The sequence below is a fragment of the Cyprinus carpio genome, chromosome B11 (genome assembly GCF_018340385.1).
Source record: "Cyprinus carpio isolate SPL01 chromosome B11, ASM1834038v1, whole genome shotgun sequence".
Classification (NCBI taxonomy): Eukaryota; Metazoa; Chordata; class Actinopteri; order Cypriniformes; family Cyprinidae; genus Cyprinus; species Cyprinus carpio.
The window spans coordinates 17,451,421-17,468,245 of record NC_056607.1 but is presented as its reverse complement, the minus strand read 5'-3'; the positions used below and the strand labels follow the sequence as shown (position 1 = coordinate 17,468,245).

The window sequence follows — 16,825 nt, the reverse complement described above, 5'->3', positions numbered from 1 at the left end:
TCAGTGTTAGTTTAACCCTGGTGAGAAAAACAGAATAAAAAAAAAAAACTTCCTTAGTTCCTTTCAGTGGTTAAAAACGCCACTCAAAACCAAGCGTAGGGTTTGAATCGAAGTCATTTTGTCATCTCCTAATTCTGAAATTCGGTTTTGTCCCTCTCATCGCCTTCAGTCACAGGAAGCTTTCATCCCCTTCGCTTTTCATCACCCTCACTTTGTGTGTCAGGTGCATGCGGTTTTGTATTCTGGGGAGAGTCTGTGCTCTAACACAGCTCGAAATGTTTAAAAGCTTTGCCATTTTTAAGATGAAAGAAAAAATACTACAGCACTTAAGTACGGCCTCCACTTGTACAGTTTATCTCTTCCACGACCAACCCAGGTGCTCGGGTTGCACTCGTTCCCTCCCAGGGAACGACGGCGTGCAAGATCAAAAAGAAATATATTCATGTATTTTTCAGAAAGATAATAGGATGCATTTCGGTCCACTGTGGCTTTGTTGGAAGTTTGCATAATCCTCGCAGCAATATATTCATTACGAGGTTAATAATTTATTAGCAGTCTTGTTGATGAAATGCCTCTGAGACGCTTCAGCAAATGTTTGCTGTGATGTTGCCGTTCCCCTTTATTAGTTGTATTAGTCTTAGCTTAACCTTATACTTTTCTCATTCATGTAAAAAAAAAAAAAACACATAATAGTTATGTTTATATAACTCATGATGGGAGGTGTTTTAAAATACAAGAATGCATCCACATGCAAAATGATAGCTATCATTATCTTCAGAAAAAAAACGAGCAATATTTGAAATGTGGTACACAAAATGGTTCGTTTGTAAAAACTGAAAACGGATGGAACAAAATCACCTGTTTGGATTTCAAAAGAAGTCATTATGCCTTTTGTAGGAGTGTGCGTGTGTGTGTTAGGGTCTTTTTAGTGGACTCGAGGGACATGAGGGAACACAGATAAAGATGAAGTTGTTATTTTAGGGGAAAATGCCAGGAGTTGTACTTCAAAGCCTTCAGAACTGCAACATAGACCATTGCAGAACAGGGCTGTTTTCACTCCGAGGGCTTTTAATAAATGCATTCAATCTCATGCGTTTATCTCCGGCTTTATTACTTTGAACTGTTTCTCCCATAGGACCAAAAACAACGCAAAAGCAGTCTAGTGTTCTAAATTATTTAAACCATGCACATTTTGAAGACGAGGAAAAAGCCTCTTGATTATAGCCTTTTGAGTATACAGGAATGCATTCCGCAAACTCCACGACCCTCCACCGAACGCCGTCGTCGACTATATACTCCCGTTCTTAGGGGAGGTGATAGTTGTAGCATAACTGAGCAATTAACCTTCTTATTGTCTCGGAATACAGGTAACAACCCACGAGACCTGCGAAAACAAAATAAAAACATGCAGAGCTCAAGATGAACAAACAGTTTCTTATCCCTGGGTTCTCATTCCCGGCATTACTGTTAATTAAAGCCGTGCCATCTCTCTTACTTTGCTTCTACTTCCCTTTTTGTAATCATAACCTGTCATGTCCTTACTACATCAAAACGTTAATGTTTTTGGTCGCTTGTGTTTTAATGGCTCTGTCAGGGCTGAGGAAAAACTAAGGCATGCAGAGTCACAGATAACACAAAACGCCATAATTAGATTTCAGCTTATAAAATCATGATTTCCATTTCCTTCTTCGCCGCACATTTATTTATTACCCATAAAAGATTTTCATAGGAGAACCCAGTACTCTATTTCATAAAACAGTTTTTAGTCCATATGTGGGTGATTCTTCAACAAGACAGAACAATTCTGTCCCCTTTTATGATTTTAAAGACAGAATGCTTATCTAGTTTTAACACTACCACAGTAAAGACTTTTACGTTAATACATTTTTTTTACAATGCAAAAAGATACTGTTCTTTCGATCTTTCTATTCATCAAAGAATCAAGATTACAAAAAAATATTAAAAAATAAATAATTTAAAAAAAAAAAAATAATAATAATAATAATAATAATAATAATAATAATAATAAGAAATATTTCATAAGCACCAAATCAGCCTATTAGAATGATTTCTGAATCAGATGACCCTGAAGTAAATTACATTTTAAAATATCACAATGCTACTGGTTTTACTGTATTTTTATTTATCTATTTTTAAAATCAAAATAAACAGCTTTGGTAAGCAGAAAATACATATTTCAAAACACAACAAAGCAAAACAAAATACACATTTTTGAATGGTAGTGTTGATTATAACTTAATACTTAATAATGTAAACTTTTAAACTTAATATTATATATTATATAAACTTATATTTAAACTTAATAATTAAAACTTTTTTTTTTGGGGGGGGGGGGGGGGTTAATATGGTATTTTTCTAATTTTAAATGAGTTTGAATTAAGAGACAGTGAATTTGCCAGACCTTTTCTATGTTTGTGTTTTAACATAATAATAATAATAATAATTATTATTATTATCATTAGTTTTAACTCCTAGCCAACTCCTTTAAGATTTTTTTTTTTTTACAAAATCAATCAATCACTCAATCAATCAATCAGTAGCACACCTTACTGTATGTTAAAATTCAATTGAAGATTGATCAAGGCCATGATGTTTTGATAAAAGTTTTAACAGATATTTGAAAAAGTTTGAAGATCAAAAGTGCCACTGATTGAAGAATCACCCATATACTTTATACATACAGTAGGAAAGATCACCTCGTGTCAACTGATCTGTCTTGCTTTATCATTGCATATGAAAGCTGCAAGTCAGATGTGAGGATGAGTCAGCAAGTGGAGTTTCTGAGGTCTTGCTTCCTGGCCCTTTATTTTAAAATAAGGTCCTTAATTCTGCACTGCTTCAGGGATTCTGTCTAACCTCTGTAAGTTTTAGAAAGTTTATTAAATGTCAATTTCTATGTTCATACTTCACAGTCTTTATCTGCTCCATTGACCGGTTGTGGGCAGTGTGCTGAGGATTAGAAAAGCTGGCCTTGGTCAAAGGCATGTGTGCTTTAAGGCAAGACAAGGCGTTCCCATCTCACACATGGAGACATCAGAGAAAGTTCAGACTTAACTCTCAGACAAAGAGCAACCGTGGCTATTCTCAGAGCGACCCTTTCTTTACATTTTATCCAGATCAGCATATATTGACTTTAGGCCGACCACAAGGAGTTACCGTAGCCTCTATATTTTCCACCATAATCTACACTGCAAAGGTTATAGCTGTTTGGAAAATGTTAATGATGAGCAGAAAACCATAGACATTTCATGGAAGATAGCTGAGTGTACAGCAGTATGATAAAAAGTATGAACAATATGTTTTGAGTCTTTATTTACTGCTGCATGACCAGATCAGCAATCAACAAACACTGATCTATAATCACCTCAGAGCAGATACTGTAACAGTTATTATCAGTGTCAGTTATCTTTAAAACTTATAATATATTCTAAGTATATATTAATAATATAATATAATATAATATAATATAATATAATATAATATAATATAATATAATATAACAATTTATATTGGTGAGATTATTTTTAAGTGAATGTTTCTGGAGGCTATATCAACGCACCTGGAGGTGGTGGCAAGTGACTTTTTTATGAGTGAGTCATTTGAGTCATTTGTTCAAGCGATTTGTTCAAAATAGCTGAGTTACAAAGAAAGCTGTTATCTTAATGAGTGAGTCAATGAATCATCTATTCAAGCGATTCATTCAAAAATGATAATTCATTCAGAACCTAAACATTAATGACGTTGCATCATTTACTCGAGTGATTCTTTCAAAACTGCTGATTCATTCAGAAACATCACTGCTGTGTGTTTGTCGGCATGACGGTTCTGTTGCGGCTTTGTTTGGAGCTATTTTACTTGACAGAGCAAAAACAAACCAAGTAACTGCCAATACTGTGACTAAAATGTAAGTTACAAAATAGTAATGTCTTATTTTGATGTGCATTATAAAAGCAATATCACAATCCCAGTCGAATATCAATATGTCTGGAATTGCTTGTAGAACTGGCATTTGACAACAACAGTGCTTTTGGAATTGCTTAATACATTATTTATATATGTACAGCATGTATACTGCTCTCAGTCAAAAAAAAAAAAAAACATATTCAAACACTAGACCCATCATTGTATTATGAAGCACAGACTGTAAACATAACACCTACTGTATGTAAACACACCAAACAAGACAAATAAGTAGATATGGAAAAATCTGTATGTTAATACTTTAAACCCAAAGAGAAAAGATCACACAAGAATGTAACTTTTGGAGCGGTAGCTGTCTGTTTTGGTCAAACCATCTTTATTTATTTAAATCTGATATTTTGGTCGATGGCAGGGATTGAGTTACATGTGCACAGAGCAAATATTGCCAAAGAGAAGTTATTGAGTGTTACGTGTATATAGGTTCTCCCTTGATCTCTTTGAATTGCATGACCCTTGTTGAACATTATGTGAATCTTGAATGCATCTGTGTGATATCAATTGATAATACTGTATCAAGTTGCTCTCATGGTTTCATTGAATCTTCTAACGTGGAAACATGTTGAAAAGCTTCAGTATTTTTACTGCACTTTCCACATGTTTGAGTTGTGTGCTTTCCGTGGCAGTTCTTTTACTGTAACAATCTGCATTTGTTTTTCAAATCAGAATATTTTTAATTTTCACACTTTGACACAATAGATAGAGAACGTCACTGCTTGTTTAAAAAAAAAGAAAGGAAAGAAAAGAAACATGCTCGGTTTAGATCTGAGGAGCCTGTGTTAAAAGTCTGAACTGCTGCCCTGCTCAAAGGCCAATGTAGTGCCCTTGGGCTACTCACGGCTTTTGTTTTTCGCTTCTGTTCTCCAAATTGCTCTTCGTATTCAGCACTTCTGTTTCACTTTCATCATGACCAGTGAGAAAGACAGAAAGCGAGAGCCGCAAGACCACAAAAGGTAGGTCTTGAAACGGAGCTTAAAGCTCTAACGATCTTTCTGCAGCCTGCAGCTCTTTCTCTCGCTCCCTCTTTCTCTTTATCCACTCCATCCTGTTCATTAAAATCAGTGCAGAGCCCGTTGGGACAGGCACAAGCAGGGCAATGGATTTCTAGTCATTTAAGAGGAGGCGCTAACTGAAAGAGAGCAGGGAGGAGAACATTGGAGGAACAGTCAATGAATATAGCCTAAAGATGAAGAATTGGATGTGGCATTGTGAACATGTGGAGGAGATCGGTGGGACGTTGCCTTTAGTACTTGTTAAATGGCTTTTGGTTAATGTTTTCGGAAGGACTTTTGACATGTCTCATTGCTACACAGCAGCTTGTGTGTCTGTCTCTGCCTTTTTAACGATGAAAGTTTCAAATAACAGTTTTTCCTTTGAATATATTTTAAAATGTAATTTATTCCTGTGTTGGCAAAGCTGTTCAGCAGCCATTGCTCCAGTTTCCAGTGTTACGTGATCCTTCAGAAATCTTTTCAAACCAATAATGATGGTAATCGCATTGTTAATAAATGTTAGCTTAAAAAAATTTTTTTTAGTGGTCCTTTTTAGTGTTAATTTCCGTGGTGTGGATATTGAATTACTGTATATGTACTTTGTTGTCATACTGTAGCAGTAATGTATTCACAAAGTGAGATGAACTAAGTTAGAATGTGCAAGTTCGCCCATGCATTTATTGTTTATGCAGATGTAATCAGAACGGTTCAGTTCAGCGGTGTTCAGCTCTTTCAGATCAAGTGAGTCAATATGCAACATACTATGATTGGATTGTTTGGATCAGTAGTTTCTATATTTTGTCTTTAAAAACATTGTTAGTACATTGTTAAAGGCGTAGTTCATCACAAGATGGTAAAATTGTCATTATTTCTTCGTCTCATGCCCTTCTAACCTAGTATTATTTTCTTTCCTCTATGAAATGTCCTAAAGCAGATTTTTTTTTTTCAAACAATCATGGTTTCCGCAAAATAGTAAGAAATACAATTGTTCGTAAAAGATCATGTGATACTAAAAACTACAGTAATGGATGCAGAAAGTTCAGCTTTGCCATCAAAGGAATAAATTGCAATTAAAAGTTAATTAGTTTTTAATTTGACTGTATTTTTGATCAAACGAATACAATCTCGGTGAGTTTTTATGGTGCTTTTTTTTTTGGAGTTTGGCATTTAAATTCCCCCATCCACTTTTTTTCCCTTGTATAGAAAAGCTGCGTAAGGACATTTTGCTCTTTTTTGTTCTAGATAAGCAAGACAATATTACTGAGTTTGCATGGTGGTGAGTAAATGATGACAACATTTTCATTTTTCCCTTTAATATCTTTCAGTGTTGTTTTTCTCACCATATTTTCGTCAATAGCATGCTATAACTCTTTGTTATCTCTGACAAAAACTATTTGTCAACAAACATTTCTGTCAGTAATTTCGTTGAGGAGATTACTGCTGATTAGACCCCCCGACGAGTTCTGAAATAGCGGAATAAAGGCGAACGATTCCACTCGCTGAATATATCTCTCTTCCGTGTCTCCTCCTGGTTTCATAGGCCATTGTGTTTGGAAAAGAAAACCACTTGTGAGTCGTACGCAGTCAGACTACCTTTTCCTGACCTGGAGCAAGCACTTCCTCGGAGGGAAATTATTTCTGCTCTCATAGTCCTAAATACTTAAAGGTCCATCAACCGGGACCTCCAGCCAGTCGGGTGCGGTGTAATAAACCAGACGGACGCGGGGAGGACAAAAGCAGCCATGTCATGGCTTCCGCCCCCTCCCTGCGACAAAATGGATTCACACCATTTCAGCCTCTGTGGGCCCTTGTGGATCTAAATGTCTGTTTTGAAATATGGAATACAAACTCTATTGGGATTGACAATGTATCTCAGCCAGCAGGCTGTAAACAGACCGCAGGTGGAAAGGGGACGGTAATGTCAAAATGAACCCCAAGACTAACTATAGACGCAGTGGAACGGACCCCCTTTGGGCTTTGGGTGCACCTTGAGTGTATACTCGCTCTTTATGTACTTTTCCATAAAAATACATTGGATTGGTTGATGATGGTGGAAGGCTTGCCACTGGGTCTTCTGATGCAGTGTTACCACACGCTGTCAATTTTTCTTAGCGACGGGGGGGAAGCTGTCGTTTCGCTTTCTGTCTTACTGTCACCACCTCCTCCTCTCCTTCTCCTCTTTGTTTCGGTCTCTTTTTCATTCAGCACCATTTGGCCGTTATGGCTGCAGCTCATCTGTGGTCAGTCAGAGCTCTTTGTCGAAAGTAAGAGAAGCCCGCTCTGAAAATATCTCTCTCTCGCTCCATCACTCGCTCTTATTTTGTCTCAATTTCTCGCTATCTCCCTGGGTCCCTCATTTGATGGTCTCTTTAGTACCTGCTCCCGCTTTTTTCTTCCAGTTATTTTATTTTCCTTTTCTCTGTCTCTCTCTCTCTGCCGTTCTGTCACTCCCGCCCTTCCTTTCTCTCTGGCGCTCCTGTGGACCCTAAACCCTCCTCCCCTCCACCAGTGAGCGGTAATGACAGACATTTGTTTAATCCAGGCAGTGGGAAATGAGATTAGAGAGAGGAGAGGAGAGCTTACTGCACTATCTCCCACACTGTGCCCACAGGCTCCGACTGCATGATGAAGGAAGAGAGAAAAGATGGGGCAGGCGAGGAGAGAAAGCGACTGTGAGACGCAGAAATAAGACTGAATATGCATGTATGTGCAATCATTTACTGACTGTGGGCCCTAAACATACCCGCTGCAGAGGCACTGTGTCATTATTTTATTTTGAGCTCAGACTCATTGCTGTGATGAAGACGATGAGAGGACGATCAACCATAGAAAACTATTTAATCTGGGGCATTACCCCCCCCCCCCCCCAAGTTTAAGACGTTCAACCATTCCTTCATGATTTGGGAAATGATCATTGTATTTTAAGAGTTTTGTTTTGCTTGGGAGATTGTGTAAAACAACAGCTTTAAGTGGTAATCGCAGGGCAGTCGCTTGAATTCACAGGGCCCGGGACAAAAAAAAAAAAAAAAAAAAAAGGGTGAGCTGTAATCATAGTGTGCCTAGTGCCTAACATCTGCCTTTTAGCAAATTAGTTAGGACTAATGGACAAAATGTCTTATGATAAATATTCATGAGCAACTGTGTAATAATGGTGATGTTAAATTATGTATATGCATTTAATATAAATTTAAAGCTTACTGTAAACTTAGAGTATATTTACATTGACAGTCCATTTGTATGCTGAAAGCAAAATAATAAAAAAATAAAAATAAAAAAGGTGTAAAGAATGATAAATAAAATTAATTAGAATAAATACCACATTTTTAAACAAGAATAACAATAATAATAATTATAATTATTTGTTATACCTTATATAAAATATCTTTACACAATAGTTTTTTGTTGTTAAAGAATTTTAAAATTATTATATTATATTACATTTTATTTATTTTTTTGAGAACCATACAAAAACATTGATTAATTGTTTACTGTTTAAAGCGTTGATTACCAACCTTGTGTATTTTATATTTATAAGCAGCAGCATAACAGTTGTGGTGCAGTGAATGAATACAAAATCATCCACTTTACTTGATAGGTGCCTTATTAACATAACAGTGTTACAGCAAGATATATGACTGCAGAACTTCAGACTCTCATCCAATTTTTAATGTTTTGTCAGAACAGCAGGGAACGAGTGAAAAACAATTCAATGATTATGTATAACAAAATCTGCTGATGAAGCTGTTGCCCCCCTACTAGCCCTTGGAGTTCTTTCTCTGTTGGTAGTCAAGAGAATTTGTGTTACTCTGTTTGTAAATGCACTGTTTACCTCCTTTCCTCCTGAGCTCATTCTTTTCTGACATAGCTACCAAAGCACCTTGCAAACACAGATGCATTTTTGTTTTTACATCTCTCTATTCTTGAAAGCACGTAGGGCACTGCATAAAATAGAATCTGCATCAGTCAGTGATGCTTTGGCACCAAAAGTGATTTTATACATTTTTTCCCCCCTTTTTGTGACATTTATGTGTGTGTGCTACACTGGCTCACAAACTGTGGCTGACTACCCTTCATTTCTAATTAGTCAATGATACGCATATAGAACACTCTCATAAAAACAAACACTCACTCAAACAAGTGAGCGTGTATTAAAATGAGGGAAAATATTTTGTGGCAATGCCAAAATGTGTTGATGTGCTATATGGACATCAAAACATAAAAATATTTTCTCCTTTCCCTTGCTTTTCTATACTGGTCATCCATCAACACTGATGCAAGAAAATTTATCTCTCATCTCATATTTTTCTTAGATTGTGAAAACTGCATTAAGGGATTTGGGAGCATAGTTTTGCATTCATAGATGAAACTTAATAACACAAGGCTCAGTTGATTTACTCATAAATATTGTTCATCAGCAGTTTCTTACTCAAAAAAAAAAGAAAAGAAAAAAAGAATAATATCTTACCAGCATTGCATTAATTTGCTCCTGACAAAGCATGCATATTATGAGCATCTTAGCTTCGCAAGAATTTATGCTTACTTTCATCCAAAAATCAGTGAGCCATATGGTCAGACGTCTATGTTCTCTTAATTTGCAGAAGTTATTGAAACCAAAAGTCTGGATCAGCACCAGTTGTGTCTAGTTAGGCCTTTGTGCTGAGAATCACAATGTCAAATTTGACCATAAGGCTTTTAATAGTATAGTCTCTTTACAGCTTACAGATTAAAACAGGTTATTACAGTATGTGATGCAGTACTTTATTGCTAATTAGCTTTAAATGTGAAAGCATTTGGTGTTATGATGGACTACAGCAGATTTTAATACGCAATACAGAGCAACGGCTGTGTTGGCACGCACAACCTCAATTCATGGTTTTATAATGTAGAATAAAGTTTTGTACTGTCAGAAACTTTTTACCCCTGTGGCACCGTACATGTGGCATTGTGATCATTTTTCATCTTCATTTCTGCTTGCCGGAATGACTCCTCACCTCTCTGTAATTTCATAAATTTGCAGTCCTTTTTGAACCCTCTGTTCCTGTAGCTAATACTGTGCTTTTGCACTCTGATGTAGCAATTTAATCCTTTTATAAATGGAATTCTTTGGCTCCCTATCTTTCTTTCTTTTTTTTTCAACACTGCTTGAAGGTTCACATGAACACACCTGTGCCTCTTCCCATTTTATTTTTCAAGAGGCTAAATGTGTTGATTATGTTAATTGTGTAATGTAGATGTTTGCTGTATACAATAAAAAGGTATATTTCTTGAGCAAATCAGCATATTAAAATTATTTCTGAAGGATCATGTGATATTGACTGGAGAAATGGCTGTTGAAAATTAAACTTTACCATTACAGGAATAAATTACATTTTAAAATATATTTAAAGAAAGAAAAAAATTTAATGTTATAAAAGATTAATAAATACTGTAACACATGGACTGCATTAATTAAAGTTAACTAAGACCTTATTGTAAAGTGTTACCAATAAATCAATACATTTTACATAGAAAATATTCATATTAATTTAATTTATGTATATAGGCCTTTGTCTCTGAAAATGTTAAGTGTAGTGTTTCAGTGGTGTTTCAGTGTTTCCTGCTACAAATCTCCAGCATTTTAGTATTACACTTTTTCAAATGGTGTTTTCTATTACTTTAGCTGTGTTGTAAAGAGTGTGCCATCCTTTGTTTAGCAACAACAGGTATAACCAGCCATGTGCCGTCTTATCACAGCATTACTGTATCATCTAAAGTGCTAGTTCTGTACTTCAGTATTTTGCTGGAGTATCAGCACCAGCCCAGTGCATCCCTTCAATGCGTGAGACGAGGTGAGAGTCCAGCTGGGGAAATTACAGAACCAGCCGCTGATTGAACCACTGATGGAGACCATTTGAGCCTCAGTGCTGCAGCAGGAAATTGAATTACCCTCACAATCTGTTTGTGCTGTACGTGCATCCCTCTGTTGTTCCGTTACCTCTGCCGTGTGTGTGTGTATGTTTGTGGAGACTGTTTTCGATTACCTCGCTGAATGTGTGAAATCCTCCTGATCTGCTTTACGGTTGCACACGGCCGGATTTAACCATGTCACACCTACAGGATATTACCTCTTTTATGGTGGGTCACATGACTGTTAAAAGCTGTGCCCACAACTGGGAAAGGTTTAGAGATATGAGATGATGCCTGAAGGCTCCAGACCTACTGAGCCTAGTTATTTGATTGAAAGTGATATTCTTTGGTCACTTTGGACTTCCATCTCAACATTATCTATACTAAAGCTAGATCCTCAAGATCAGAGTCTGCCGGATTTACTCCACAGCATAGATAACATAAGTGAAAAACACTAATTTTCTTGCGGTGCACCAAGGGAACTGGTGCTGGTTAGGCTAGTTAAGAAGCCTGATGCATCTAATGCTACTGTATGTCTACATTAATCCAGATACATGTATATCTGGATTTTTTTTTTCTTACAGGTCAACTACTCTCAGAGCAACAGTTTGAAGAGAATCCTGCTTTGCAAATTAGTGTAATTTGACATGTCCGTATTGCTAGCATATGGTCCTGGGGTGTGTTTCACGTACAACGACGTAACTCGCTGATTATCCACCATAGTACTATGCATTGTTGTTGAAATGAACTAGCTACAATAGTTACCACTGTCTTCCGAACACGGTCGCATCTCCGTCATTTGAACCACATTAGTTCAACAACATATTGTTAATGACGTCACATGCATGTGGTGGAGGAATAACTTCTGCTATTTAACCGATCAGAAATATCTAAGATGGTGCTATATTGAACATGGCACCTGATGACTAATTAAAAAATTTTTGTTCCCTGTCATTTTGCTTTATTTGATGTTTGATTCACAGCAGGTTCCCTCTTACGTCATACTCCGGGGCTCCCTTAGGTATTTGTGCACCTGCGCACTCTATGAACTCTAAAAATATGCTTCTAACCACAGGTCGAGAGCTGTAGTTCCAGCCACGTAAGTTTGCGACGCTGTTTGCGAATGTTCGTTTGAACCATGGTTTCGGGAAACACCGAATTGTTGAACTATGTTGGTAACAACTGAACTTGTGACAATAGTTGGCTGACAATGCTTTCGGGAAACGCACCCCTGGTCAGTGTGGCTCGTCGGGGGAGGCAGGGGAGGCACAGCTTCCCCAAAATTTCGAGGTGAATATGAGGACGATTTAATGTTAATAAAATTCGCAATTCATTTCAGTTCATGTCTCAGAATGTGTATTTTTTGTTTGTAAATTCACAGCTGTAATACCATGACATGTTACTGAAGTTGGAAAGCTCTGCTTTTCTATCGCGAATGTGCAGAATCTGCTGATGTAATTACAACCGCTAAGTGATAGAAAAGGGGAGGGGCAGGCTGGGGGAGAGCCGAGCTCTCGTGCCTCTGTTGGTAAAAAAACAAAAAACAAAAAGACAATCAGCATTGAGTGTTCACTTTCAGTGCTGAGGAGTGTTGAGAAAAGAAACCTCGTAGGGGAGGCTAGCCTCCCTTCTGGTATATCAACCAATCATCATAAAGACGTAAATTACTTGCTGTTAGCTTGAACGTCTCCTGCTGCACTGATAATGTACCAAGTACTTATGATGAGTAGTGATATTTAGTGAGATTTACCAAGCCATTCAAACAATCTATATATAAATTAAAAAAAAGGGAGAACACGCCTAAGCTGGATATAGGCTACAGCAGTCAGCTTAATTAAATGGCACAACAGGCAGCTCTCTTTTAATACAGACTTATAAGAAAGGATGGATGTTTGCTTCAAGTGATAGGGCAGGTAAGTGAAATTATATTATCTTGCTGTATGTGTGTCGTTTTCTTTACGTTTTCTGACTAAAAGCCACCAAAAAGCCATTTTAAAGTAGTTAAGCAAATAATAATAATAATAATAACATTAACAATAACACTTGGCAGGGATCCCCAGACAAATACAATTAGTGTGCCTCCTTTATTTTAAAACACACGAGCCACCACTGGTTTTGGTTACGATAACTATCTACTATAGTTGCAAAGACATTTGAAGGGAACTCTACTGCCCCCTTGAGGACTGAAGGTTATTGCCACCGACACGAGCGCACGTTTAGTATGGCATGTTTGTATAAAGTATATTACAGGCTTTATCCTTTTGCACATAAATAATTAGTAATAGACTAAAGCAATTTACTAAAGCAAACATGCTGTGTTTTTCCACTCTGACTTTGGCATGTATCCAGTTAACATTTTTGTGGCTGAATATGGCAAAATACATTATCCGAATTGGAATAAACAATATCCAAACACGTGCTGATGTACGAGATGCGGGTTCATATCCAGCAGTTCAGTGACAATAAACAATAAAGATATATATGTGTGTGTTCCAGCACTGGTTAAGCTCAAATAATGCACACAGTTCTCAGGAATGATGTTTATTTCCGCCGTCACTGCTTCTGATACTATAAACCCTCAGCAGTGCACTTCTGCTTATTTAAGCAATCAAGAGCATTTTACCTCATTGTTATTCTGCACGCAACCCATTAGTAATAATTAATCAAAACAAACAAATGGCAGAAAACAATAAAGTCCATTGTTGTTTTTCATAATCAGACAACTAATTAATTTGTATGAAGCCAACTTTCCGGCTTTCTCTCCAGCAGTGGTAAAGACATGGAGGAACATGGAAATTTCTGCTTCTCACAACGCTCATTCCAATTAATACGGAAATCCATGTGGAACGGAATATTGTTTGTTGCCATTTGTGCAATGAATAATTCATGTTTTTGTTGTGGGAGTGTTTTGTTGGTAGATACATTTCTTTGCATCGTCTTCTGTCTCATTCTGTTTCCCTCTGCTTGGTTTAACAAGACCCAGCAGAATTGCGCATTACTTCTGCACTTAAAATTAAACTTTAGTACAATTGCTTGTTCATTAGTACTATATTAATTCCAGTGGCTGGGTATTGTTATAAAGAATGTGTTCAGTAATGCATTGCAGAGGATCTTCAGAAATCTCACGGGTTCTGTCACGTTGCTCCAGTGGCAAGATGTAAAGAAGAACTTGCACGGTTCATAGGAAACATTCACAATGGCTTTAGTTTGGGTATTTCTTGCTGTGCGCAGGCAGTGACCGAAAGCACTATTGAACAAGAAACAGAGTAATCTGTATTTTCCGAGAGAGAAATAAATTGCGATGACCTTTCCATTTCAAAGATGTATGAGAGTGCGCGTGTATAGTCATCCAGCAAGAGTGATTTAAACGCGTAACGGGAACGTGTGACTCAAAGAAGCAGAGAGTGTATAGACAGGAAAGGCTGAGTGGGTCCTTGGAATGCTGCAAATGTTTTATACAATTATTTTCTCCAGGCAGATGCTGCTTAATTGAACCTAAACGCGTGTCTGCATCTTGAATGAATCATCGGTGGAGGAGAGTTTCTTAGTTCATTATTCAAATGAAAGGAGTATTTATTTTTTAAGATTTCTTTCAGGGTAGAAGCAAGTTCCTTGATGTTTTACAGTTGGCTAAGTTTGCCCTGTACATGCTGGGAGTCTGAAATCGTAACAGTGATTGTTAGTCATCTCCTGGTGAGCGCTACAAGGTTTAGGCATGGGCGAGAGTTCAGACACAGCGTTAGAGTCTGCATCCATGCCAAAATGCCCAGATTGTGTGCCAATGAGTCTGCGTGAAGCCTTGGGGAGGAGAGAGGAACTGCCTGAGTTTGCAGCAGTGGGGGATGAGATACTGAATAAATGAGAAATTGTTATTCATGTAGAATAAAGGAACATTGTTTGGAAGACCTACAGCACTCTGGATTTTTTGTGATTTTCCCCAAGCAGAAGTTTTGGAACATGGATTGCATACTCGCAGATGAAGGAACGCATGAACTTGGAGACCAAACTATATTTTAACCAAAAGTAGATACAGTCAGTTGAGCTGGCTGGTTGAAAATGTCCTCATTTTGCATAGACAGTGAAGGGGAACTCCTGAAATGTAAAACAACAAAAAGAAAAGCTTGAAGAATTGTTTGAATGTTTAAGAGCAGGGTTATTCTCAGTTGTTAGCATGATATCCTTAAGCATAATGACACACGCAAGAGTGCTGTTGATTTGGCAATATGTTAATATTATTGGGTTAATAAACATTTTTGACACAGTTGCGTTGTGTAGTTTGCTTTTTTACCAGAAATAGTTCCAGACAAAACCAAAGCATAATCAGGTGCTGTGACTCCAAAGGATGCTACACATGCTAGTGTGGTGTATTGTTATTGAATGATTCTTTAAGCCATAAAGACATTCACAAGTTTCCTTTCTGAGTGAATCAGTGTTTATGACTAAATTGGATGAATGAACAATTCAAGTGACTCACTTATATAGAAAGTGGCTTAATTTGTTCATCAATGAATCAGTATATTTGAACAAATTGGCTGAATGAATGATTCAGATGACTCATTTGATTCATTTATGATTGAATCTGTGTGTTTGAAAGAATCGGTTAAACAGGAGATTGGGTGACTCACTCTTTTTTTTTTCTTTTTCAATCACAGTGACTCATTCTTTTTTAATGGACTGACTGAATGAAATAGTGTTTTTGAACATTAATGAAGAATGGTTCGAATGACTCTGTTTCCCATCTATAATAGTATTTGTAAGTCTAACCTGTCTCTGTTGTTATGGTTTCTTAAAATGTTATGATAAAACCCTATGGGTATGCATATTGTCAAAGTTTGTTGTACTGAATGCTATTGATTTTTTGCTCATGTCTAAGTTGTGTATAAAAGTTGGTTTCATTTTCTAACCATCTCTCTGTTTTCTCTCACTTGTAGATACCCTGCTGTCATCTGGCCATGGTGAGTACTTGAGAAATATGTTCCCGGATACAGCTCTGCATGACTCTGAATGTGCCAGATCTCAAATGTGATTATTGTTTTTCAGTGTTGGTCCGCAAGCACGCATGACTCCATCCAAATGGAGCATCGCTGCGGCAGCAGATGTACATCTTTTTTTCTGAAATTCACTTAGCATACTTTCAGGTCTGTTGGCTGAAAAAGAGAACCCAATCTTTGTTAGTGATTACAGAAGACTCACCTCTGCTCCCTCGGTTCTGTTCTGAGTTTCAGAGCTGGCACATTTTCCCAGCATGCTCATTCAATCATTCTAGACTCACTTCGGTCAATCACCCCTCGTGGTTCTATTGTTCGGTTCACACGCGCTCAGTCTGGCTGTTTGTCAAAGATGAGACGCTTGCCCTGGGAGTCGCTGTGTAGACAGACCCCTTTTTCATGTACATTTGACTCAGCGGGGGGCAATCTTTAAAGTGTATGTTTTTGCTATTGAATTTATGCTGTTATATGTTCTCAAATTGCCTCCCATTTTTAGCTTTGCGCATGTGCTGGATATATAATGGACTCCGTGACCAGCATATAGTCCACCTGCAGAGCTGCTAGGGCCACTGGAAAATAACACCTGCGCTGTCCATTTCTGCATCCATTCGGAGATGGAGAGCAAGAGCGAGATCAGAAAGGAGTGAAAAAAGCCTTGCAGAGTCTGCGCTTAAATGGCAGTCCTGTCCTGAACTCGAGCTGTATATGTTTTGCACTCAAAGCACACTTGCCCACAATGCTTTGTTGAAACAAGACGTGGCACTGGGTCCGTTTTTTCCGTTTACTCTGCACTTTGCACGAGAATAGGATATGTGCAGGCCAGCAGGGTCTATATTTCCAGGCCAGCACATTTTACTTTCATTGCCAGTGCTCTTTTGTCAGACGGTAAGCTGGTACAAATAGTGTGCTGCCCTTCAAGATTTCTGCAAATGCACCATAATGGATAATAATACGGCTAAT

General features: G+C 37.5%; 1 protein-coding gene across 3 annotated transcripts in view; it reads left to right on the top strand.

Annotated features, from left to right (window-relative positions):
- LOC109069640 (cadherin-4-like) overlaps positions 1-16,825 on the top strand; it is a 225,409-nt gene that overhangs the window by 100,076 nt on the left and 108,508 nt on the right. For all 3 annotated transcript variants that reach the window (XM_042734278.1, XM_042734277.1, XM_042734276.1), the window contains one exon: positions 15,809-15,832. In XM_042734278.1, the coding sequence (XP_042590212.1) occupies positions 15,809-15,832 (24 nt within the window). The remainder of the gene's footprint in view (positions 1-15,808; positions 15,833-16,825) is intronic.